The sequence below is a fragment of the Choloepus didactylus genome, chromosome 12, assembly GCF_015220235.1.
Source record: "Choloepus didactylus isolate mChoDid1 chromosome 12, mChoDid1.pri, whole genome shotgun sequence".
NCBI classification, from domain to species: Eukaryota; Metazoa; Chordata; class Mammalia; order Pilosa; family Megalonychidae; genus Choloepus; species Choloepus didactylus.
In genome coordinates, this window is record NC_051318.1 from 40,965,750 (window position 1) to 40,992,403 (window position 26,654).

The 26,654-nt window shown below is 39.1% G+C and overlaps 1 protein-coding gene and 1 pseudogene across 1 annotated transcript in view; both read left to right on the forward strand.

Moving 5' to 3' along the window:
* Positions 1–16,273, forward strand: part of UGGT2 (UDP-glucose glycoprotein glucosyltransferase 2) — a 319,097-nt gene extending 302,824 nt beyond the window's left edge. Inside the window, exon 39 of the mRNA XM_037799694.1 lies at positions 14,791–16,273. Within this exon, the coding sequence (XP_037655622.1) occupies positions 14,791–14,813 (23 nt within the window). The 3' untranslated portion in view covers positions 14,814–16,273. The remainder of the gene's footprint in view (positions 1–14,790) is intronic.
* LOC119506820 lies at positions 16,039–24,852 on the forward strand (annotated as a pseudogene).
* The last annotated feature ends 1,802 nt before the right edge of the window (positions 24,853–26,654 follow it).

Genomic DNA, 26,654 nt, shown 5'->3' on the forward strand with positions numbered 1-26,654 from the left:
ATTTTCCTCAGCTTCATTTTTTAGAGAAACCGAAATAGAAACTTTCTCATATAAGCATGAAATTGTGTTTCTTCTTGACTTTCTGTTTTCCTTAAAGAGAACAGTTGTTCTCTGAGAGGTTCAGAGTTTAGATAATCAGTAGAACGCAATAGAGTGTAAAAACACGTCTGTGTATATATAGTAATTTACTATAGATAAATATACCATTTTGATTGATTGAAAGAATCATTCTGTAAATGATCTGATAAAATTGTTTTTTAGAAAAGAGAAAAGGATTAAGAAAACAGGAAAGAGAAGGAAAGAAAGCAACAAAAGAAGGAAGGAAAATTTACATAATTACCTCATGCAAAATATTTTCAAATGCACAAAACATTGAGATAAAATGTATTTCTTATCAAATTGGGGAAAAGCTAAAGGATTGAGACTATCAGAAGTAGTGAGGGTTTAGACAAGTGAGCACTCAGATATACCCATGCATATAGCTGCCACATAGATAAAGGAAATTTTACAAGATGTATAAAAACTTAAAATATATATGCTCTTTGACCCAGCAATTCACTTCTAGAACTTTGTATCTTAAAAAGGAAAGTGTCGGGGGGGGGGGCAAGATGGCAGAGTGGTGAGGTGTATGTTTCAGTTACTCTTCCAGGAAAGTAGGTAGAAAGCCAGGAACTGCATGGACTGGACACCGAAGAGCAATTTGACTTTGGGCATACTTCATACAACAAACACTCATGAACATGTTGAACTGCTGAGATCAGCAAAATCTAACTTTTTGCGGCCAGGGGACCCGTGCTTCTCCCTGCCAGGCTCAGTCCCATGGGAGGAGGGGCCGTCAGTGCCGGGAAGGAGAAGGGAGAACTGCAGTGGCAGCTCTTATCGGAAACTCATTCTACTGATCCAAACTCCAACCACAGATAGACTGAGACCAGACACCAGAGAATCTGAGAGCAGCCAGCCCAGCAGAGAGGAGATAGGGATAGCAAGAAACAGCAAGAAAAGCCCAAAAAGAAAAGCGGAGACTTTTTGGCATTCTGGTGAACATAGAAAGGGGAAGGGCAGAGCTCAGGCCCTGAGGCTCATATGCAAATCCTGAAGAAAAACTGATCTCTCTGCCCCCTGGACCTTTCCTTAATGACCCTAATTTCTTTGTCTCTTAGCATTTCAATAACCCAGTAGATCTGTGAGGAGGGCCTTTTTTTTTTTTTTCCTCCTTTTTTTTTTTTTCTTTTCTTTTCTCTTTTTCTAAAACAATTACTCTAAGAAGCCCAATACAGAAAGCCTCAAAGACTTGCAGTTTGGGCAGGTCAAGACAAGACCAGAACTAAGAGAGCACTGAGACAAAAGGCAATAATCCAGTGGCTGAGAAAATTCACTAACCACCACAACTTCCCAAGAAAAGGGGGGCATCCGCTCAGCAGACTGGGAGCCTCCCTACACAGCCCTGCAGCCCAGAACCTTCTGCCCTGGGGGGATGGCACTCACCTGTGACATAGCACAGTCATCCCTCAACAGAGGACCAGGGGGTGCACGGCCTGGAAGAGGGACCCACTCACAAGTCTCAGGGGCCATACCAAGGACTTGTGGGTCAGTGGCAGAGACAAACTGTGGCAGGATTGAACTGAAAGATTAGACTATTGCAGCAGCTTTAAAACTCCAGGAACACCAGGGAGATTTGATTGTTAGAGCCACCCCCCCTCCCTGACCGCCCAGACACAGGCCCCATATACAGGGCAGGCAATACCAACTACACATGCAAGTTGGTACACCAATTGGACCCCACAAGACTCACTGCCCCACTCACCACAAAGGCAAAGCAGGGGAGAACTGGCTTGAGGGGAACAGGTGGCTCATGGACACCACCTGCTGGTTAGTTAGAGAAAGTGTACTCCACGAAACTGTAGATCAGACAAATTAGAGATAAGGATTTCAATTGGTCTACAAATCCTAAAAGAACCCTATCAAGTTAAGCAAATGCCAAGAGGCCAACAACAACAGAAAATTTTAAAGCATATGAAAAAACCAGAAGATATGGATAACCCAAGCACAAGCACCCAAATCAAAAGATCAGAGGAGACACAGTACCTAGAGCAACTAATCAAAGAACTAAAGATGAACGACGAGACCATGACACGGGATATAAAGGACATGAAGAAGAGCATGGCATAGGATATAAAGGACATCAAGAAGACCCTAGAAGAGCATAAAGAAGACATTGCAAGACTAAATTAAAAAACAGATGATGTTATGGAAATTAAAGAAACTGTTGACCAAATTAAAAAGATTCTGGATACTTGTAGTACAAGACTAGAGGAAGTTGAACAACGAATCAGTGACCTGGAAGATGATAGAACAGAAAATGAAAGCATAAAAGAAAGAATGGGGGAAAAAATTAAAAAAATCGAAATGGCCCTCAGGGATATGATAGATAATATAAAATGTCCAAATATAAGATTCATTGGTGTTCCAGAAGGGGAAGAAAAGGGTAAAGGTCCAGGAACAGTATTCAAAGAAATTGTTGGGGAAAACTTCCCAAATCTTCTAAACACCATAAATACACAAATCATAAATACCCAGTGAACTCCAAATAGAATAAATCCAAATAAACCCACTCCGAGACATATTCTGATCACACTGTCAAATACTGAAGAGAAGGAGCAAGTTCTGAAAGCAGCAAGAGAAAAGCAATTCACCACATACAAAGGAAACAACATAAGACTAAGTAGTGACTACTCAGTGGCCACCATGGATGCGAGAAGGCAGTGGCATGACATATTTAAAATTCTGAGAGAGAAAACTTTCCAACCAAGAATACTTTATCCAGCAAAGCTCTCCTTCAAATTTGAGGGTGAGCTTAAATTTTTCACAGCAAACAAATGCTGAGAGAATTTGCTAACAAGAGACCGGCCCTACTTCAGATACTAAAGGGAGCCCTACAGACAGAGAAACAAAGAAAGGAGAGAGAGACATGGAGAAAGGTTCAGTACTAAAGAGATTCGGTATGAGTACATTAAAGGATATTAATAGAGAGAGGGAAAAATATATATGACAAACATAAACCAAAGGATAAGATGGCTGATTAAAGAAATGCCTTCGCGGTTATAACGTTGAATGTAAATGGATTAAACTCCCCAATTAAAAGATATAGATTCGCAGAATGGATAAAAAAAAAATGAACCATCAATATGCTGCATACAAGAGACTCATCTTAGACACAGGGACACAAAGAAGTTGAAAGTGAAAGGAAAGAAAAAAATTTTTCATGCCAGCTACAGCCAAAAGAAAGTAGGTGTAGCAATATTAATCTCAAATAAAGTAGACTTTAAATGCAGGGATGTTTTGAGAGACAAGGCCACTACATACTAATAAAAGGGGCAATTCAACAAGAAGAAATAACAATCATAAATGTTTATGTACCCAATCAAGGTGCCACAAAATACATGAGAGAAACACTGGCAAAACTAAAGGAAGCAATTGATGTTTCCACAATAATTGTGGGAGAATTCAACACATCACCCTCTCCTATAGATCGATCAACCAGACAGAAGACCAATAAGGAAATTGAAAACCTAAACAAGTTTTCCCCAATGTCTTCGAATACTCCTCCTAGCCCTTTACTCTTCTCTTCTCCTTCTGGAACACCAGTGATTCTTACATTTGTGTGGTTCATGTTGTCCATCATTTGCCTGAGATCCATTTCAATTTTTTCAGTTTTTTTCACCATTTGTCCTTTTGTTCTTTCCCATTCCATTTCCCAATCCTCAAGTTCACTAATTCTTTCCACTGCCTCTTCAAATCTGCTATTATGTGTCTCAAGCGTATTTTTAATTTGATCAACAGTATCTTTTATTTCCATAAGATCTGCTATTTTAATTTACTCTCGTACATTCTTCTTTATACTCTGCTAGGGTCTTCTTGATGTTCTTTATATCCTTAGCCATGACACTGATGTTTGTATATACTTCTATGATTAATTGCTCCAAGCTGTGTGTCTCCTCTGGCTTTTTAATTTGGACATTTCGGTTGTCCATATCTTCTGTTTTCTTCATATGATTTATAATCTTCTGTTTTTTTGGCCTCTTTGCATTTGCTTATCTTGATAGGGTTCTTTTTGGATATGCAGAATTATTTGAACATTTATCTATAATATGGCAGGGCTACGGCTTGCTGGAGTGCACGTTCCCTGACATACCAAGAGACGATGCTCTTGAGCCACCTCTTACCATCAAGCTAGTTGTTCTTCTATGCACCCAGTGGGGTCCAAACCATGTGGAGATCCAGGCAGTGCACCAATTTTCTGTGTGCACTGGGGACCACCAGCCCTGTGGGTGGGGGGCATGCTCTGCGCAGTTTGGCAGGGAGTCCATCCCAGGACACAGTGGTCGCAGCTGTTCTCTGGAGCTGCAGGTTGAATACCCTATGGCTGCAGAACTGTGCATCTCACCTTTTAGTTCAGATGCCCACGGTCCCTGTCTGCCTTGCGCCTATGAGTCCCTGGGATTGGGAGAGGGTTCCTGGCACTTTTGTGTGGCACTCTTGCCTCCAGGCTCTGCACACCATGGGCTTTTGTGGAGAAAGAATGGATGTTGTCACAAGTCCGCCAAATCTGGAATTCCCTCAAGGGAGCTCTTAGCTACAGCGCTGTGAAGGGTTATTTCCCCAGCCAATTGCCAAGATGTCTGCACGGGGTATGGAAAGGTACCTGCCTCCTTACTCATCCGTTCACTCCAATTGACAGTCCCTGGCACAGGGGCTCTTGGCCATGGGTCTGCGAAGGTCTACCACCCCAGCCATGTGCTGAGGAGGGTGCCCGGGGTGTGGAGGGCTACTCCCCTCTACATTCTTTAGATGGCTCCAACCATCTGTTCCCCAGTGGTGTTCCAGGCTGAACACTCACTGGTCTTAAACGCAGTCCCTTGGCTTCTTTAGCCATGCACTTAACTGTGTGGTGTAGAAGTCCCTGCCCAGCCAGTGGAACCCTGGAACTGCTGTTCTGGAGCACTTTCTCTCCCTTATCTAGTGTTTGTCACAGAGGAGAATTTTGCTCTGTCTCCTCTAATTTGCCATCTTCCCAGAAGTCCTCAATGCTTTTTTTTTTTTTTGCTTTTTTTTAATCTTTTTTTCTCTGTACTTACTTTAGATAGTTTCTATCTTCAGGTTCATTGATCTTTTTTCTGCAGTTTCTAATCTATTAATCTTCTCCAGTGTTTTAAAATTTATTTTATTTTTTTATAGCTTGAAGTTTCATTTTGGTCCTTTTATATCTCCCATATTTCTCATCATGTGCATGTTGTTATTTTCTATTTTCTTGAGCATATGGAAGCCATACTCTTTTAATGTCCTTGTTCCTTACTTATTACATCATTTCTGTCATTTGACCTCTTTTTCTGTTGAATGACTTTTATCATAGTTATTCTTCTTTACATCCTCAGTAATTTTTATTTAATTCTGGTCATTCAGACTTTTACATTGTTGAATGCTGAACTTCATTTTATTCCTTTAAAGAGCGTTGGATTTTGTTTTTGCTAAGTGAAGTAATTTAGCATTAGTTTGATCCTTTTGAGACTTGCTTTTAACTTGTGTTTAGCATGGTTCAAAGCAACCTTTAGTTTAGCACTAATTTAGCTCTGATACTAATGTGATAGATTTCTGAGGACTTTGCCTTATTTATTACAAAGTCTTCCCACTCTGGTGGCTGGGACTGTTTGGACAACTGCTTTCTGTTGGTTTTTCCCCCATCTTCATGGGGTTTCATCCCACACATATGCATTTAGTATTCAGCCAAAGTTTCCAGGGCTCTCTTCTGTATATCTCTGGAGCTCATGCTCTCTCCACACAGGTATACTGTCCTACAAATTCTAGCCACTTTTGCCTTCCTGAACACAGTTTGAATTCCTCCATTCAGCAAGACCACTGGGATGTTTTGGAGTTCCCCCAACCTGCTGCCAGCTGAAAAAACTGTTGGACTCACCTTATTTATTACCATTTCTCAGAAGAGATCATTGTACTGTCTGCCTGTAGTTCAGTATCTGAAAGCAGTTGTTCCATGAATTTTCTCTGGCTTTCTTTATATTTACAGCAGTAAGTCAATTCCTATAGCAACTAATTCACCAGTGGAAGTGAAAGTCATCATACCGTTGGTATTAAGGACTCTTATACTTAAAAATTATTTCACAAATTTGGTCTAAAGTTTGTTTTTTATGTTAGATTATTCTTCTGATTATCTGTAAAGTTGTGCTCTGCTTTCTTTTAGTGGTTATCTTTCTAATTGTACAGGATATACTCAATCTTCTCTTTATTTGTTATATTAAGATGGTATCTATTGATTCCACACCATATGAGGAAATTAGAATTAGTATACCTCTACTTCTTATTTCTCGCCAGTATTCAGTTGGTTATTCTTCTCAATTCACTATTTATTACCTTTGAAACTTTATATCATTTACTTAAACTTTTAATAAGTAACTTATCACCTTAAACAATATCTATTGACCTCCCACTAAGAAAGATGAAGAAATCAGTATACTACTTCTAGCTTTTCTTTCTCTTCTACGCCAAAGTTCAGTTAGTTACATATGATTATTTTTAGAGATTCTGTTCTGTCCCACAATTGTACCATTATTGATTAATTATTTTTGTAATATATTCTGCCATTTTAGTAGCATTTGGGTAAAGAGCTTATGTCAAATAAATAACAGAAAAAAATAGTATTTTTAAAATAAAGTACTCATATAATGTAATTCTTATATCAGCAATAGAAGATTTAGAGACTTTTTGTGATATTAAATGAAAACATCAAATTTTATGTAAATATCCAATTAGAAAATACAGTAAAATATTAAGAGTAAATAAGGGGATTATATTATTTTAATTTTCCAAATTTTGTCCCAATAAACATTTACTATTTAGAAACACAAAAAAATACAATAAATATTGTTTTTATACCACATTAGACACATGGAAACAAAATCTTGAAGGAAGGGAGATTTTTTACATCAAAGTGATGTATGCACCTGTGAAAAAAAAAACATTCACGCATATAAAGGGATGTGAATTTAAAAGTGAAAGCCTTTCATGTGAATTTAAAAGTGAAAGCCTTTCATGTGTCCTCAGACAATCGTAGATTAGTCTCTAGGACCTAAGCTTTTTATTACTCCAGAAAAAAGAAAGAGGAAAAAAACAACAAAAAACATGACAGCTAGAAAGCGACAAAAGGAAAGATAGCATTAACCTAAAGTAGAATAGAGTCCTTCCTCCTGGAGGAAAAAAAACCTTGAGCCAGCTCTCCCCATTAGGATTCCTCCAGAGTCTACTACTTGACTCACATCAAAATTGGTAATCTAGGTTTGGTCTAGGAGTGATGAATTCCCTCAGCTTTGCTTTATCTTGGAATGTCAATCTCATTTTTGAAAGACAGTTTCGCCAGATATAAGATTCTTCTTTGGAAATTTTTTCCTTTCAACACTTTGAATATGTCATCCTACTGCCCTCTGCTTCCATGGATGCCAATAAGAAAATGACACACAATCTTGTTGAGGCTTTCTCTTGTACATGATGCCTTGCTTCTGTCTGCAGCTTTCGGTATTATATCTTTATCCTTGATATTTGACAGTTTGATTATAATATGGTGCTGTGTGTGTGTATTTGGGTTTATACTATTTGAAGCTCATTGAGCATCTTGGAGGTGTATATTCATGTCTTTCACTGAATTTGGGAAGTTTTCAGCCATTTTTTCTTTGAATATTTTCTCTGCTCCTTTCTTCCTTCCCTTCCTTACCTCCCTCCTCCTTTCCTTTCTTTCCTCTAGGACTCCCACAGAACACACATATTGGTACACTTTATGGTATCCCACAGGTTCTCTTCAATTTTCTTCATTCTTTATTCTTTCTACTTCTCAGATGGAATGATGTCAATGGTCTTATTTTCAAGTTCCCTTGTTCTTTCTTCTCCTGGCTCCAATCTGCTGTTGAGCCCCTCAAGTGAAGTTTTTATTTCTGTTTTTTTGGTCTTCAGCTGTTTGGTTCCTTTTCACAATTTCTGTGTCTTTATTGTTATCCCTTATTGTGTTCACCTATCATTTCCTTATTGTCCTTTAAGTTCTTTGTCCCTGTTTTCCTTAGCTCTTTGAGTACATTTAGCACTTTTTTTTTTTTTTTTTTAAGTCTTTCCCTGGTATGTCCCATATCTGGTCCTTCTCATTTTCTAAGGTTGTAATCTTCTCCTTTGACTGGCCATTGATTCATCTTTCTTTTTATGTTTTGTAAGCTTTTGTTGAAATGTGGACATTTTGATATTTTCTTGTGTTATTATTGGAATTTAAACTCTGAGGCATCTGTACCTTAAGCTTGTATCCAGCTATTGTTTTATATATATATAAATTTTATTGAGATTGTTCACATACCATACAACTATCCAAAGATCCAAAGTGTGCAATCAGTTGCCCATGGTACCATCATACAGCTGTGCATCCATCACAATTAATTTTTCTTTTTCAATTTTTAGAACATTTTCATTACTCCAAAAAAGAAATTAAGACAAAAAAAAGAAAACTCAAATCCTCCCATACCCCAACCACCACCACCCCACCCCCACTCCATTATTGATTCATAGTTTTGGTATAGTACATTTGTTACTGTTGATGAAAGAATGTTAAAATACTACTAACTGTAGTATATAGTTTGCAATAGGTATATGTTTTTTCCTATATGCCTCTCTATTATTAACTTCTAGCTATAGTCATACATTTGTTCTAGTTCGTGAGAGAGAATTCTAATATTTGTACACTTAATCATGGACATAGTCCACCACAAGATTCACTGTTTTATATATTCCCATCTTTTAACCTCCAACTTTTCTTCTGGTGACATACGTGACTCTGAGCTTAACCCTTTCCACCACCTTCACATACCTTTCAGCACTGTTAGTTATTCTCACAACGTGCTACCATCACCTCTGCCCATTTCAAAATGTTTAAGTTCACCCTAGTTGGACATTCTGCTCATAATAAGCAAACACTCCCCATTCTTTAGCTTCATTCTATATCCTGGTAACTTATATTACATGTCTGTGAGTTTACATATTATAATTAGTTGATACCAGTGAGACCCTGCAATATTTCTCTTTATGTGTCTGTCTTGTTTCACTCAGTATAGTGCTCTCAGGGTTTCTTCATCAACCCATTTTTTTAAGACAGTTTTGTTCACACACCATACATTCCATCCTAAGTAAATAATCGCTGGTTCCCCGTATAGTCAACGTATTTATGTATTCAGCACCATCGCCACTATCTATATAAGGACATCTCCATTTCTTCCTCAAAGGCGGCAGAGAGACAAAAGAAAAAGAGGGAAAAACAACAAAAAACATAACAGCTAGAAAGCAACAAAAGAAAAGATAGCATTAACCTAAAGTAGAATAAAGAGTCAGACAACATCACCAATGCCAAGAGTCCCATACCCTTCCCCTATCCCCCATCCCATATGCATTTAGCTTTGCTATATTGCCTTTGTTATATTAAAGGAAGCAAAATACAATGTTTCTGTTAATTATAGTCTCTAGTTTGCATTCATTGTACTTCCCCCCAATCCCACCCTATTTTTAACACCTTGCAATGTTGACATTCATCTGTTCTACCTTGTGTAAAAACATATTTGTACCTTTTACTACAATTGTTGAGCACTCTGGTTTCCCTGAGTTTATATAGTCACAGTCTTTAACTTTCCTCTTTCCTTCTGGTGTCCGACATGGTCCTAACTTTCCTTTTTCAACCATACTCAGTCATCTTTGTTCAGTGTACTTACATTGCTGTGCTACTATCTCCCAAAATTGTTTTCCAAACCTCTCACTCCTGTCTTTTTCTTTCTGTCTGCAGTGCTTCCTTTAGTGTTTCCTGTAGAGCAGGTATCGTGTTCACAAACTCTCCCTCATATTTGAAGGACAGCTTTGCCAGATATAGGATTCTTGGTTGGTGGTTTTTCTCTTTCAGTATCTTAAATGTATCACCCCACTTCCTTTTTGCCTCCATGATTTCTATTGAGAAATCTGCACATAGTCTTATCAAGCTTCCTTTGTATGTGATGGCTCACTTTTCTCTTGCTGCTTTCAGGATTCTCTATCTGTGAAGTTTGATAATCTGATTATTAAGTGTCTTGGCGTAGGCCTATTCAGATCTGTTCTGTTTGGGGTACGCTGTGCTTCTTGGATCTGTAATTTTATGTCTTTCATAAGAGATGGGAAATTTTCATTGACTGTTTCCTCTATTATTCCTTCTGCCCCTTTTCCCTTCTCTTCTCCTTCTGGGACACCAATGACACGTACATGCTTGCTTTTCATTTTGTCCTTACATTCCCAGAGACATTGCTTATATTTTTCCATTCTTTTCTCTATCCGTTCTTTTGTGTGTAAGCTTCAGGTGCCTTGTCCAGTTCCTGAGTGTTTTCTTCTGCCTCTTGAGATCTGCTGTTGTATGTTTCCATTGTGACTTTCATCTCTTGGGTTGTGCCTTTCATTTCCATAGATTCTGCCAGTTGGTTTTTTGAACTTTCAATTTCTACCTTAGGTATGTCCTGTGTTTTCATTATATGGTTCAACTCTTTCACCATTATCTTCTTTAAACTTTTTTAATTGATTTAGTATTAGTTGTTTAAATTCCTGTATCTCAGTTGAAGTGTAGGTTTGTTTCTTTGACTTGGCTGTAACTTCATTTTTCTTAGTGTAGGTTGTAGTTTTCTGTTGTCTAGGCATGGTTTCCTGGGTTACCCCAACCAGGTTTTCCCAGACCAAAACGGGCTCCAGTTCCAGAAGGAAGAAATATTCGGCATCCAATTTCCCTGAGGGTGTGTCTTCTAAAATTGGTACACCCTGTGAGGCCTCAGGTCACTGTGCTTTTCTGCACAGCAGGTGGCACCTGTCAGCCTGAACTCCAGACTGGTGTAAGGTGTGGCCCATGGATGTTTCCCCCAGGCTCTGGGGTCTGGTTCTGAATGGAAGGCAGGTAGTAGAGCTGAGCCCCACCTCTTTCCTCTTAGGGAAGATAGACCCCCTAGGGAGAGATCATTAGCATTTCAATGGTCTCTTCCTGCTTGTGCTATCTCCACCCTTGTCTGGGTCAGAGTGTGGGGAATTGAAGATGGCTGAGGCTTTCTCCACTGAGCCAAAACAGGGAGAGAAAGCCTCCTTCAGGGCCAGTCTGCAGCCACCCCCCGGCTCTCCAAGGTCAGTTGTCACCCAAAGCCTCTGTCTGCTTGTTGGGGATTCGTAGCTTGTATTGAGCAGTCCACGTTTGTTAATTAAAACCCCAGTTGGAGCTCAGCTGAGCTGTATTCACTTGCTCAGAGAGAGCTGCTCTCTAGTAACAAGAAGGTTTGCAGCTCGGCCATGGGGGGAGGGGGTTCCCGGCTTGAATCTGTAGTTTTTACTTACAGATTTCATGCTGCGATCTCGGGCATTCTTCCCAATTCAGGTTGGTGTATGATGAGTGGACAGTTACATTTGTCCCCCTGCGGTTATTCCAGATTATTTACTTATTGTTCCTGGTTGTTTATTAGTTGTTCCAGGGGGACAAACTAGCTTCCACTCCTCTCTATGCCACCATCTTATAGCTTTCTATTTAATCCCAGCTATTGTTTTGACAGAGATTTCCTTGAGTGCCAGGAGCTAACAATAAAGGAAAAAAAAGAAAACACCTTTCCAAGTCTTTGCAGATTGGCCTGTGTGAGTTTTATTTTTTAGCACTTGGCAATCCAGTGAGTTTAGTGAACAAGAGGCAAAAGCAGAGGTACCCCCTGGTCTTTTCTGTGCATATATCTGTCTTGAGCATGTGTGCATGGCCCTAGGAATTCCCCCAATGTCCCCTCTTCCCTAGGAAACTGGACAGTGAACTGTAAGCCCCACAGCCAGCAAACCTTTGCTCCAGGTAGGGCAAGTTCTAGGATGGTGCGCTTGGGATGAGTATCTTAGTTTAGTCCCTCAGCTGTCATCAGACACACCAGCACAGACATACATGTGCCCAGTATGCGCACGACTACTCTGCTCCCTCCCATCCAGGGCCAGATCCACATTGGGAGCATGGGCCAGCCTTGCACCTGAGCCACTGACAGGTGGGGGAGGGATCAGCCAGGTCGCCGGAAGGGACTACTGTTTTTTCTTGTTTCAGCGTTTGCCCTGTTATTCCAATCCTCTTAACTGTTTTCTGGAGCTTTGGCAACAATGCTTCTTTCAGTTCTTGCTGGTTGTTTAAAGTTTCTGTGGGGAAGAGCCCTGGACCATCCTACTCCACCATCTTGATTGGAGCAGGGCCCTCGGCAACTATGTAAAAGTTGTTGATGTATCTTTTTATTCTTGGTGTGCTGACATTTCACAATGATCTATCTGGAACTGATTCTGTTTTCACTCTTTCTACTTGTGCATTTAAGACATATGTCTCTCTTAAGACTTGGACACTTTTTAGTATAGTGTTCCAGTTTGCTAATGGTGCCATTATGCAAAATACCAAAAATGGATTGGCTTTTATAAGGGGGTTTATTTGGTTACAAAGCAACAGTCTTAAGGCCATAAAGTGTCCAAGGTAGGGCATCAACCACAGGTAGCTTCATTGGAGAAAGGCCACTGGTGTCCGGAAAACCTCTGTTAGCTTGGAAGGCACATGGCTGGCATCTGCTTGCTTCCAGGTTGCATTTCAAAATAGTATTCTTCAAATGTTGCTCTTGTGGCATTTGGTCCTCTCTCAGCTGCAGCTCTTCCAAAATGTCATTCTCAGTTGCTCTATGTTCCCTTCTGTTTGTCAGCTTTTTATATGGCTCCAGTGATTTAATTCAGACCCACCCTGAATGGATAGGATAACACCTCCCTGGAAATTATCCAGTTACAGGTCTTGCCCACAGTTGATTGAGTTACATCTCCATGGAAACACTCATCAGGTACCAACCTAATCAACACTGATACGTCTGCCCATACAAGATTGCATCAAAAAACATGGAGTTTTGGGGGACATAATACATCCAAACTGGCACATACGGTTTAAAAAAAAAAAAAAAATCCCTCCCCGTTTTCTGTTTTCTTTTCCTAGAATTCTTATAGATTGGATATTGTATCTCATGGATTAATCCTACATTTTTTTTTTTTACATATGAATCCTACATTCTCTTGTTTTCTTTTTCTTACCATCTCTGTTCTAGAAAAATTCTGTGGCTTTATCTTCACTTCTTCTGTTGATTTTTTTAGGGATGAAGGGCAATCACTTCTTAATGTCCAACAGATTTTTCCTTTTCCCTACCTGCTTCCTTTTAATTTGTTTCTTCTTCTTTTATGGCATCATTGTCTTTTCATATTATCTCTGGATGATACTAATTAGAATTATTTTAAGTATCTCTTCAGTTCTCTTGGTTATCTTTGTTTCTTTAGGGCCAGTTATTTGTGTGTTCATCTTGGTCCTTTTTTCTTTTGCTAATGGTCTCCCTCAAATGCTGTTTGTGTATATGTAATAATGAATGATTAGATTGATCAAAATAGGTAACTGGCATGGGTTTCTTTTGCCATAGTATAATTTTTCTATTTCTCCAATAGGCTTCTTTCCTGAATGGGAGGATTAATAGGTAGCTCCAGGTACATGAGGATGGTCTGCATACAACTGGCAGACTTCACTCTAGGGTGCATGGGCAGGGTACAGATAGATCCCGGCCCATTCTCCACATTTCTTCCCCTGGCCCAAAATCAAAATGAGGGCAACTTTACTCAAGAGCACCAACACTCAAATAAAAAATCTCTCTTTGTTCTCAAATGAAATGTTCAATTTCTTTTAAGAACTAGGCTTTCACTTTTTGTCTTAGTATAAATACCAGGTTGTCAGTTTCTGTCTGGATATAGAAGAAAGAATGAGAGTGGGGAGCTGAGCAGCACAGATTTTGCACAAACAATCCTTCAATTAACCTCCTACCTGCCTGTGTTGTTAGGAGGCTCTCCTCCCAGGCTCTTCCATCTAGAAAAACAACTCATTGTGTCAGCTGTCATATTCTAGAATGAAGATATTTTAGCATCAGTATTTTTCCATTCCTAGAAATTCATTCATAACCCTGCTCCCATGGTACCGCAGAACCACCGCAGTCTCATTATTATTTGTTTTTATATTGCTTTCTTATCCATTCGGTGGCATATAGTGAAGAGAGAAACATGCTTAGTCTGCCATCTTAAATTGTGGAAAAGGATGCATTTAACTTGTATTTTATTTTTGCCTGAAAATATTCTGAATTCTCAATGTTCTTAAATCAGTTAGTATGTGATGTTTCAGTGATGCAGAAGGATAAGAAGCCAATTTGGTCTCTAGGAGTCTTCAGTAGTATTGATTCTCATATTTGTACAGTATTTGTGTCTACATTTGAATGCTCTCTCCTCTCATCTTAAAACAGAACTGTATATGTTTTCTGCTATTCACCATTTCATTACATTAATGGTAGGATACTTTGTGCATAGTGAGTAATCTATTAGTATATTTGCTTGATACTAAACAGGTAGTAGATCCTAGAAGTAAAAATAAATAAGATGGTGTTAGTCCTCATAGACTTATGAGGTGAACACCCTAGATGGGTAAAAGACAAGTAGTTAGATGGTGTAATAGATTCCATAATGAAAAAAGAGCTATTCTCATATTGCAAAATGAAGCATATAGGTATTAACCTAACCAACAAAAGGATCTTCAGTCAGTATCTATGATTTTTCTGTATCCCATACCAGTGAGATTTAAACTAATTTGATATTTAGGATTTCTAGAACTAAATAAATTTTCTTCCTCTACAGTTTTGACACACGATGAACTTTAGCACTGTTTTGCCTAAGAAGGAAGACGAGAGCATGACAAGAAATGTTCCATCTGCTGGGGAAGTATGGAACTACTACTGTTAAGATGAAGTTTCATTAAGATCAGTGACATTCTTCAATTTTTAAAAAATCTTAATTATTGAAAATATATTGACTTAATGTTCTAAGTTTCCGATGTAGAAGAAATGACCATTAGGTATTTAAAACTAGATTGTTCCTTTTTCCTGATTGCTTAAAACAAGGGGCCACCACCAGTTAAAGTTTGATATTACTTCAGATAACCCAATAGAACATATCTGACTGGCTGGTTTTTATGGATGTTTAGAAAAACATCAGTATCCTTCTATATGCCAGCTTTATGTATATCCACATCTCTTCCAAAAAAATTGCGTTTAAATTTAGAGAGACTTATTTTCTACATTTTTCTTCTGAGAAAAAGGACTCATGGTAATCTCTGATTAATTAAAAAGGCCCATTTATACCTTACTGTTTTAAAATGGAAGTACTGTTGCACTGTAATCATATATTTTAGGTATCTTGAACCATATGATGTTTTATCCCTGTGATTTATGTATTTTTTAATGTTTCTCATTTTTTTCATAAAATGAGATTCACTGACATTGGTGTATTTGAACATGTAAAATGTTCATTACTACCAGATACTTTTATAGAAACTAAGTTAAGAATAAACAGTTTTCCTGTTGTATATTAATAAATTGATTAATAGGAATGGTAAAGTTTCAAAAACCATCCACCTATTCTAGAATTAAAGAATCTTGGGATTGGAAGGAACTGATTAATGTCATTTGGACCCTTTCCTCTGAAGAATAGTATACAATATGTCTGAAGTGGGGGAGCTGGGGATATCATGGTCTCTCCGTATGAGCCTGCTTGTAAAGTGACATACTGGGAATATTTAATAAAGTGGGTCAGTCCCCCTATCTTGCTCTTTCAAGTGCAACCTCAGACCATGCTTGAAAACCTCCAAGAGCAGTAGAGAACTCACAACCTCTACAGACAAACCGGTTCCATAAACCAGTGATCCAGAGACTCTACAGCAGTCTCTCATTGTTCCTTTGAGCTGTTCAGAACAAGTCTAATCCATCTCTTCAACAACACAGCCCATAGAGTACTGCCTCAAGCAGCTTCAGTCCTTCTAATAAGAGATCACAAAACCTCTCTGTTCTGGTCATCCTCCCTTTGTTGCTTGTTCATATTTGTGATAAAATGGCGTTTGTATGGTCTAACCTGGTGGAACTAGATGATTCCTGTGTGTTCACAAGACCTTTCTGGGGTGCTATGAAAGACGAGTGGTAACTTGTCCTGGGGTGGCCAACTCAGTAGTGCCCTCCAGCTCACTCCTCCTTGGAATCAGGTATCATTAGTGTTCAGGCTTGGTGAGATGTAAGAGACATAAGTTTCTAGCTTAGATCAAGTGTTCCAACCAAGCTAATCAGAGTTCTGTTACATTGTTTCAGACAGAATCCCAATTGACTATAAGATGATACTTTACTTGGGTACCAGTCTTGTGGAAGAAAGGTTGGCTGGGCAGCCTTCGAATGTTTAGATTCTAGATTCTGTACTTCATATTGTACAAGCTACAATTGCAGAGTAATGTAAATACATCTTGACAGCTCCTCTCCCAGCTTGTCCCTTAGGATCAGAATAGCTTAATTCACATCTTATTTCCAGATGAGTAATACCTTATATCTGGAAATCAACATTTTTTTTTTAACTTCATTATTTCTTCACAGGGAGGTTATTTTATAAAGTAGTTCACTTTAAAATTCTTTTACATCAAGAGTTCTCAGTGCATATAAACTTCAATGCTATATAAAAATCCACCCTTCTCTGGGACACATGTTGTCAACTGAATGGTAGGTAAAACTTTAGTATGTAACACTTGGAGAGTAAGCCACCCAGTTCCATTGACCTGGACATACTGAACAAATGTAACCCAAGGGCTTTAACATACATTCAGGATCATGAATTCTGGTTCTCAGATGCAGACCCTATACCAAGTTTTAACAAAATCAAGTCCTGGGGGAGGAGTCATCAACTGTGGGAAGTAATAATCTGTTTCTCTTTCCCCTTCCTTAGAAAGCTTTTGAGAATTTGGAGACTTTGAGCTCTAGCCATAGTAACATGTATGCTTTAAGTATAAAATAAAACCAGACTATGAGATTGAAGACAATTCAAAGTACTCCTACTACCTCATGGTTATATATCTGAGAGGTATATGTGTGTATATCATATAGAAATTTATGATTACAAAGCACAGTTTTATTTTGGAAGTGCCCATCTTTTGGCTCCAGTCACCCTCTAGTCTCTAAAGAAAAATATAGAGGAAAAGAATATATTTCTAAAAGGTACCACAGGTGTATCAGCCTGTAGTTACAGATAAAATCAGTCTTTTCTACAATATTAAAAATGTAGTTTGACACGAGTGCAAGGCTGCCCAAAGAAATTCACTCTCCTACTGGCCCAAACCTGAATCCAGTACCTGAGAAGCCACCAGACAGAAAGTAGCCACTACCCAGAAGTAATTAATGTAATTTAAGTTTTTCTTTTCAGAAGAGGCTTCAGGATCCAGCAGAATAGTTTTAGAAGTAATAGATATACTTCAGATCAGAATAAGGAATTTTTTTTCCTGCTGAGCTATAGCAACACAGCAACAAACTCAGTCAAATTTAACTTCCCATTAATGAACGTATTTAAAGGATTCCTCCATACGTCTGTTTTAGTTTGCTAAAGATGCTGAAAATGCAGTATACAAGAAGTGGGTCGGCTTTTACAATGGGGATTTATTAACTTACAAGCTTACAGTTCTGAGGTGAAAATGTGCAGATGAAAGCATCATCAAAACAACACCTGGGCTCCTCTGACGCATGGCAAGGCACGTGGCAGCATCTGCTGGCCTCTCCCCTCTCCTGGGTTCCTTGCTTTTCGCTTCTGGGTGCTCCATCTGTGGCTTTTTTCCTCTCTGTCTTTTATGTCTTTTTCTCTCAGCTTCTGTGGCTTTTCTGAATTTCATCCTCTTATAAAGGATTCCAGTAAAAGAAGTAAGACCCACCTGGGGCATGCCTCAACTGCAATAACCTAATCAAAAGGTCCCACCCACAATAGGTCTACACCCACAGGAAAGGATTAGCTTTAAGAACATGATCTTCTGGGGTCAATCAAGCCTCCCAACCATCACAGTCTCAGATACACAGTTCCAGAGATCATGTAAAATAAGTGCTGATGAATCCATGCTGAATAACTAAATAAAGTATGTTACTGTCCCAGCCTTTCTCTTGTCTAATTCTATTACTTGATCTAGTAGATAATGGAGTCCATTCACTTCCAAAGAATCAGTAAATCTGCTAAAATCTTACCTTCAGGGGAAGCATGATCCAAGACATGGATGGCTAAAGTTTGTAACTTAGAGGTACTTGGTCAGGTGTGCAAAGCCATTCTGTAACCACTCTTTTTGAAAAGTATTAAAGGTTTATAGTAATGGAACAGCTGTTCCCATTTTGCAGTTTATTAACTCATTTTATTAAGTATAACATTCTGTTTTCTGAGAAATTCTAGAGTGCAGCTTCTTGACTTAGAACTTACGGCTAACACACCTTTGTTACAAAGGTTTCAAATTTGGAAACACTGAAAAGAAAAACTTAAATTACACTCAATTTAAGAAGTTTACTTCAAGTAAAACAATCTCTATTCACAGATGACACGATGCTATCTATAAAAAATCCCAAAGAATCTACAAGAAAACTACTAGAGCTAATAAATTCAGCATAGTTGCAGGGTAGACCATGAATAAGCAAAAACCAGTTGTGTTTCTACACAACAGCAATGAACAGTTCAAAAAGGAAATCAAGAAAACAATTCCATTTACAATAACATCTAAAAGAATCAAAAATTTAGCAACTAATTTAACCAAGAAAGTGAAAGACTTGTAAACTGAAAACTAAAAAACATCGCTGAAAGAAATTTAAAGACCTAAATCAATCAAAGGATACATGATCATGGGTTGGAACACCTAATATTGTTTAGATGTCAATATTACCCAAAGCAATTTACAGATTCAATGCAATCTCCATCAAAATTCCAGCAGCTTCTGGGTTAGCAGAAGGCAAGGCACCAGCTGCCAGCCATGCTAAGCAGAACATGGTGCACACTCATCTCTGTGCTCTGGGGGAGATGCACACAGCCTTCCACGGTCTCCCAAAGGTGGCTGCATGTGTCAGGGCTGCAACTGTTGGTAGATCAAACAGGAAACACGGAGGAGCTGCCCCACATTTTTGACGTAATTAATACAACCAGATCCAAGATACTGTATATATAATATATTATTTGGGCCTCTATCTCTGAAAGCTAAACTAGATGGATATGGTGAAGACCCATTTAGTTTGCAGGAAAGATGCTTCACCTTGCGTCTCTCAGAAGCTTAGGACTATGCTGCAGAAACTTCTTTTATGGTACTCTTGTTCTGCTCGTTTTTTGAAGGTTCTAACTTACAACAACTGAGGTAACAGAAGAAACATTCCAACAAAGTGTCTTGTGGGTAATTAACAGCCCCAGTTATCAGATGATTACTTTATTTATCTCATCTAAAAGTTAGTGACTTGAAATTTTGTTTGTTTAGATTCAAGCTCTTTAGTAAAGTCACATATTGGGGTGACTAAAATAATTCCAAAGAGCAGTATTAGTGTAGTTTTAGAGAAATGCATTTGAACTAGTGTTGTATAAAACTTTATAGCAAAATGGAAATTTCATATAGTTACAAAAATGCAGTTTGTAAAATTACCTTAATTTCCTTAATATCAAATGCATGTGTACATTAATGGAAAAATCAGATGTTGATACTTTCCCATTAAAAAAAAAAATCCCAGTAGCCTTCTTTGCAAAAGACTTCAGGAAGCTAACCATCAAATTCATATGGAATGGCAAGGGGCCGTGAAATGCCAAAACCATCTTTAAAAAGAAAACAAAGTTGAAGGACTGACACAGCCTGATTTCAAAACTTACTACAAAACTACAGGATTTTAAAAAGTGTGGTACTGGCATAAGGACAAGTAGACCAATGGAATAGCATCCGAGTTCAGAAGTAAACCTACACATCCATGACTCTGGGCTGCTTAAGCAAATACCATGAAATAGTTCGGTTTAAACAATGGGAATTTATTCACTCATGGTTTTGATGCCAGGAAAATGTCCCAATCAAGGTGATGCTTTTTCCCGAAAGACTGGGGCATTCTGGGGTTGGCTGCTGGTGATTGGTTCCTCTGTCACATAGCGAGGCACACAGTGGCATCTCCTAGTCTTTTCCTTCTCTTTCATGTTCCAATGATGTAGCTTTTTGCTTCCTGTAGCTTTCTCTCTCTCATATCTGAATTCCTCTTATAAAGAACTTCAGTAATAAGATTAAGACCCATCATGATTGGGCTGGGCCACACACATCTTAACTGAAGTAACCTCATCAAAAGTCCTACTTAGAATGGGTTCACACACAAGAGTGGATTAGATTTCAGAACATGTTTTTCTGTACAGCTTCAAACCACCACAGTGGCTAACTGATTTTTGACAAGGGTGCCAAGTTCACTCGATGGGGAAAGAATAGTCTCTTCAATACATGCTGCTGGGAAAACTGGGTTATCCACATGCAAAAGAATGAAATTGGAACCCTATATCACACCATATACAAAAATAAACTCAAAATGGATCGATGACCTAAAAACAAGAGTTGAAACCATAAAATCATGGAAGGAAACATAGGGAGAATCTCTAGGACCTAGTATTAGTAGAGTCTTAGACTTTACACCAAAAGCATGAGCAATAACAACAAAAAAAGGTAAATTGGACTTCGCCAAATTAAACCTTCTGCACATAAAAGGGCACTGTAAAGAAAGTGAAAAGACACCTACAGGATGGGAGACAATATTTGCAAATCATATATCTGATAAGGTTTTAGTATCCAGAATATATAAAGAACTGCTACAACTTGACACCAAAAAAAAAAGACAACCCACTTAAAAAATGGGCAAAGGACTGAGTAGACATTTCTCCAAAGAAGATACACAAATAGCCAATAAGCATGAGAAAATATGCTCAGCATCATTAGTCATTAGGGAAATGCAAATCAAAGCCACAATGAGATACCACTTTACACCCACTAGGATGGTTATTTGAAAAACAGAAAATAAGTGTTGGCAAGGATGTGGAGACATAGGAACCATCATACATTGTTGGTGGGAATTAAAATGGTATAGCCACTGTGGAAAAGAGTTTGGCAGATCCTCAGAAAGTTAAACACAGAACTAACACATGACCTGGCAACTCAATCTTAACTATGCCAAAAAATTGAAATCAGGAACTCAAAACAGATATTTGCACACCAATGTTCATAGAAACATTATTCACAATAGCCAAAAGGTGGAAGAAACCCAAGTTTCCATCAACAGAAGAATAAACAAAATGTAGTTCAGCCATAAAATGGAATGAAGATCTGATACTTGTTACAAGGATGAATCCTGAAGACATCATGATGAATGAAATAAACCCAACTGTTCAGTCTGCTAATGCTGCCATTATGCAAAACACCAGAAATGGATTGGCTTTTATAAAGGGGGTTTATTTGGTTACAAAGTTACAGTTCTAAGGCCCTGAAAGTGTCCAAGCTAAGGCATCAACAATAGGGTACCTTCACTGTAGAAAGGCTGTTGGCGTCCGGAACACTTCCGTCAGCTGTAAAGGCACGTGGCTGGCATCTGCTCCGGGTTTCTGGTTTCAAACTACCTTTCTCTAAAATGTCTCTAGGCTTGTTTGTCTTAGCTTCTCCAGAGCAAATTCTGGGCTAGCATCTCCAAAGCGTCAGCTTCTGACAGCCATTTTCAAAATGTCTCTCTCAGCTGCTCTGAGATCCTTCTGTTTCTGAGTTCTTTTATAGAATTCCACCCTGAATGGGTGGAGTCCATGCGTCCATGGAAATAGTTCAATCAGAGCTATCACACATAGTTGGGTGAGTCACATCTCCATGGAAACAACCAAATCCAAAGGTTCCAACCTAATCAAGAGTAAATACATCTGCCCCCACAAGACTGCATTAAAGGACATGGCTTTTTCTGGGGGACATAATATATTCAAACCAGCATACCAACCTAAAAAAGACAAATATTGTATGATTTCACTGATATGAAATGCCTAGGATAAGCAAATTCAGAGGCAGAAAGTAGATTACAGGTTACCAGAAGCTTGTATTTTCAGAATTCCTGAACTCAGGGCCACAAGTTTGGTCAGGCAAGAAAATCACCATCCAGCTTACACAATGAACAACAGCAGATTCTGAACCATAAAATGGTAGTGGTTAACATTATGCATTTGCAGGCACAGGGAAGACCTCTACTCAGGTCACGTATGCAGAGAAATGATCTGAGAGCAGGTTACTGTATGTGACAGTGAACAAGAACATCACAAAACAGGCCAAGCTCACCTTCCCAAGCAATATCATCTGCAGAACCTTTCATTCCTTGGCCTATGGACCCATTGGGCTTTAGTACCAATTAAAGAAGAAATTGAATCTCTTCAGGTTAGTACCTTCATAGTCAGTTCTGTCCTTGCTGAAGGGAAAGATGGATTCATAAGGGTCAAGCTAGCATGCAACACTTTGGAAGACTTCTTTGCCTTTGCTGATGAAGAAATGACTATTTGATCATGTGCCTATTTGGCATAAGAACAGTGTTCTAGTTTGCTAATGCTGCCAGAATGCACAACACCAGAAATGGATTGGCTTTTATAAAAGGGGGTTTATTTGGTTACACAGTTACAGTCTTAAGGCCATAAAGTCTTAAGGTAACACATCAACAATCAGGTACCTTCACTGGAGGATGGCCAGTGACATCCGGAAAACCTGTTAGCTGGAAAGGCACGAGGCTGGCATCTGCTCCAGTGTTCTGGTTTCAAAATGACATTCTCCCAGGACATTCCTCTCTAGGCCTCAGCTTCTCTCCAAAATGTCACTCTCCGTTGCTCTTGGGGCGTTTGTCCTAACTGTGGGTGATTACTCTGATTGGATAATTTCCATGGAGGTGTTACCCCACCCATTCACGGTGGGTCTAAATTAAATCACTGGAGCCATGTAAATGAGCTGACAAACAGAAGGAGCTCAGTGCAGCTGAGAGAGACATTTTGAAGAGGAGCTACAGCCAAGAGGGACACTCTGAAGAAAGCACAGGAGCTGCAGATGAGAGACATTTTGAAGATGGCCATTGAAAGCAGACTCTTGCTCCGGAGAAGCTGAGAGAGGACAAATGCCCCAAGAGCAACTGAGAGTGACATTTTGGAGAGAAGCTGAGGCCTAGAGAGGAATGTCCTGGGAGAATGTCATTTTGAAACCAGAACACTGGAGCAGACGCCAGCCACGTGCCTTTCCAGCTAACAGAGGTTTTCTGGATGCCACTGGCCATCCTCCAGTGAAGGTACCTGATTGTTGATGTGTTACCTTAAGACTTTATGGCCTTAAGACTGTAACTGTGTAACCAAATAAACCCCCTTTTATAAAAGCCAATCCATTTCTGGTGTTGTGCATTCCGGCAGCATTAGCAAACTAGAACAAACAGCCAAGGACAGAGAGTCATGGTAGAACAGTGAAAAACTGAGTGGTGTCCTTGAAGCAAACAGACTTTGGGACAACATGCAGATGCTGGGGGTATGCAAAGAGGCTTACCAAATGACTCAATGATGGCTGTTTGAAACTCTGGCAGCTAAGCAAGCCTTTGCTTGCCTCTTTTGATGCCATTTTTCTGGCTGAGGCCCAGAAATAAACGCCAGCTATCATGAATATAGTTCTGTCTCGGCCATGTGGAAAGATCTTGTAGGGGATCCACACCAGCAAATCTATATCTTCCATGGGGTGGCCAATGCCCTGTCTAATGTCCCCCATGCTCACATCTATCTCACCCAGAGTTTTAGATTTGGTATGGAAATAGCTTGCATAGGAGCTACTATCTTGGATGCCTGTAAGAGAGTAAGGAAAAAGACCTTGGTGGGAGGAAACCATCAGAGTAGCATTAGAGGTGATGCCAAAGCTCAAGCAACACAGACCAATGCCAGTGTTTGACAAGGCTGTCTGGGTGGGTGAGGGAGAAATATCTGCAAAGGTACATTTGATTGGGGGGATCAAGTCATTTGGATTGGACAGAATCATTGATATTTGGATTCTCCTTAAGCCAGAGGAAGAATGGAAAAAACAAAACACTTATTAAAGAAATTTATTAGAAGATGGGTACACAAAGAAGGCATTAGTGCTTCAAGAGGTATGTGACTGCTGCCAAGCATCAGGAGCTTGAAACAAAGATTGCACTGGTTGAAAAGTACATCAGGATTCCAGAACTGGTGGAAAGCATAGAAAGATGCCATAGCAAAGACTGGGACTTCAGAGTACATTGTGGGCACTGCACACAAAACCAAAGGCTTGGAGTATGATACCATGCACATTTTGGATGATACTGTGCATGTTTTGGATGACTTTGTGAAAGTGTCTTGTGCCAGGCATAATTCTGCACAGCTCTCCCCCTTGAGAGTTGAGTCATTTTCTGAGGATGAATGGAATTTACTGTATGTCACAGTAAGTCCTATCAAGAAGCACCCCATCATGATCAAGTCACTGGAAAACATTTTGACTTTGGCTGAAGAGTACTTCTTACAAGCAGAGCTCACAAGTAATAAAACAGGAGTGGTTCAACAGTGCTTGTGGGGCAGTGGAACAATGCGATCCCTGCTGACACCATCCTCATGATGAAGAAACGCCCCATCACTTACAGCAACAGGAAGAACAAGGGTGGCTACCTGTGCATACCAGCATATCAGGCCTTTGGCATTCCTCACAGCCTCCCTGAAACAGGTGTACTCCATGGAATGCACCTTGAAAATATAGTGCTGCCCAGACACGAGGCCCTGCGCTTCTTGCCTTCTGAAAGCCCAGACGAGCATTCTCCATGGTGCAGAATGCCTTGCGCTGGACTCCAAGTACTCAAAAAAGGCAGTGTGGACTAGGGTTCCTATTCACCTGAGACTCTGAGTGCATTCGCTGAGCAGTATTTGAGGAAGCAGAAACCAACCAATGGTAGATCTGCCATTTCTCCATTCCTTCTAGGTGGCCAGGTTCCACATGCCCATCCATCATATGCATCAGGTGGGGAGAAGAAGGCAATGTTCTTTTGATTAAAAAACATTTTATGTATTTAAACTCAACTGTCGGAGTAAGCACAAGCCAGGCAAATAAAAAGAATAGCACAGAGGTAGTTTTGTTCATTTTAGGATTAAAGAAGGCCAATGGAGTTGGAGCCCAGATGCACAAGGTCATGCAGCAGAGTATATAAACCAGGGTAAGAGATTTGGTGATTTGAACCTAAAGTGCAATAAATGATTTAGCATCCATTAATATTAATCCAAACACCCATTAACATTAATCCAGAATGTTATAAAATTTGTATACTTGTATTTTTCCCAATAATTGTATTTACTCATGACATCAGTATTTACTATATCAAGTACAGTTCTAGGTAAGGACAAATAGCTCTGTTACTGGGATTTGGTTATTCCCTTTTTTTTTTCCCCCACAGCATCTGTAATAAATTTCCCCTGGTCTGAGACCTGTTATACAGGCAACTCCCCTCCACCATGTTGACAATACCAGTGTGTGTCCTATAGGAAGAAGAGATGCTTTGGATATTTTGTTTGCACAAAAATTATACTATAGTAGAATGAAGTCTCTCTGCTATAATGACGTTTTAGTAACCTGAGGTACCAGGCACAAACACTGCAATGAACAAAACATTACAACAGGTAGTATGTATGAAGTGGAATATCAATAAAATCCTAAGACTTGATACAGTAAAATGCTAGAATTATTATCAGTTTCTCTCTAACGATTCCTTCACACAGGAAAGAAAAATCAAATTAATTTAAGGAAACCAATCCAAGGAAGAAAATCCTTTAGCTGTACATACAAATGACATATTGCGTTCAAGGATATACCTGTAGAAATCTCCTGTAATAAAAGGAAATATGCAAATACCAAAAAGACTCTGAACAGTTTAAATCCACTAAGAAATGGTACAAGCAATGGTTTCTCACCCATTCTTTTTAAAAATGTTGAATTTTGCTTTCATTAGGGAGGCTTTGTAGCTAACTTTCCCAGCCAGGACTGCTCAGCTCTAAGCCAGAAGTGATGCTTACCCCATTAGACCAATACCTGCATTCTTTGATCAGGAAAAACACACCTAAATGAAGGTGGGAAATGTTTTCCAAAAACTCTGCTGCCTTGGAGTTGTCTCCTGTATGTATGCTTCCTTCTCAGAGACTGTATCCTAGTATAAGGCAATACCAAATAAATGTGTATATTATGCTTCCATTTATCATACAATATTTCCAAACAGACAAAACGTTTGCAGAGCCAAGGGTCTCTGTAATGTAAATTGTAAGTCTTAAAATTAAAACAATTGAACCTCCTTTTTAAAGATCATTAAGCACTGATCTGGGCATGGGGAAGAGGTAGAGAGAGAAAAGATATTAGAGTTTGCTAAGTTATAACTTTTTAGGATTAGGGAAGAGAATCTGGATCTTCCCTTCCTGTCTTTGTTCTCCTGGCAACTCTCACACCTACTGTACCTGTTTCATTATCTTCAGACTAAGGCTGACTGCTCAAATATTACAAAGATATCATGTGGATAATTAAGAACTTGGAAGCTTTGAGCTTTCTGTAAAAAAGGTTTTTAAGTATTTTAAACTCTCCCTTTTAATCTTAGGATACATAACATATAATCCAGAAAAAAGAAAGCTACTTTTATTTATAG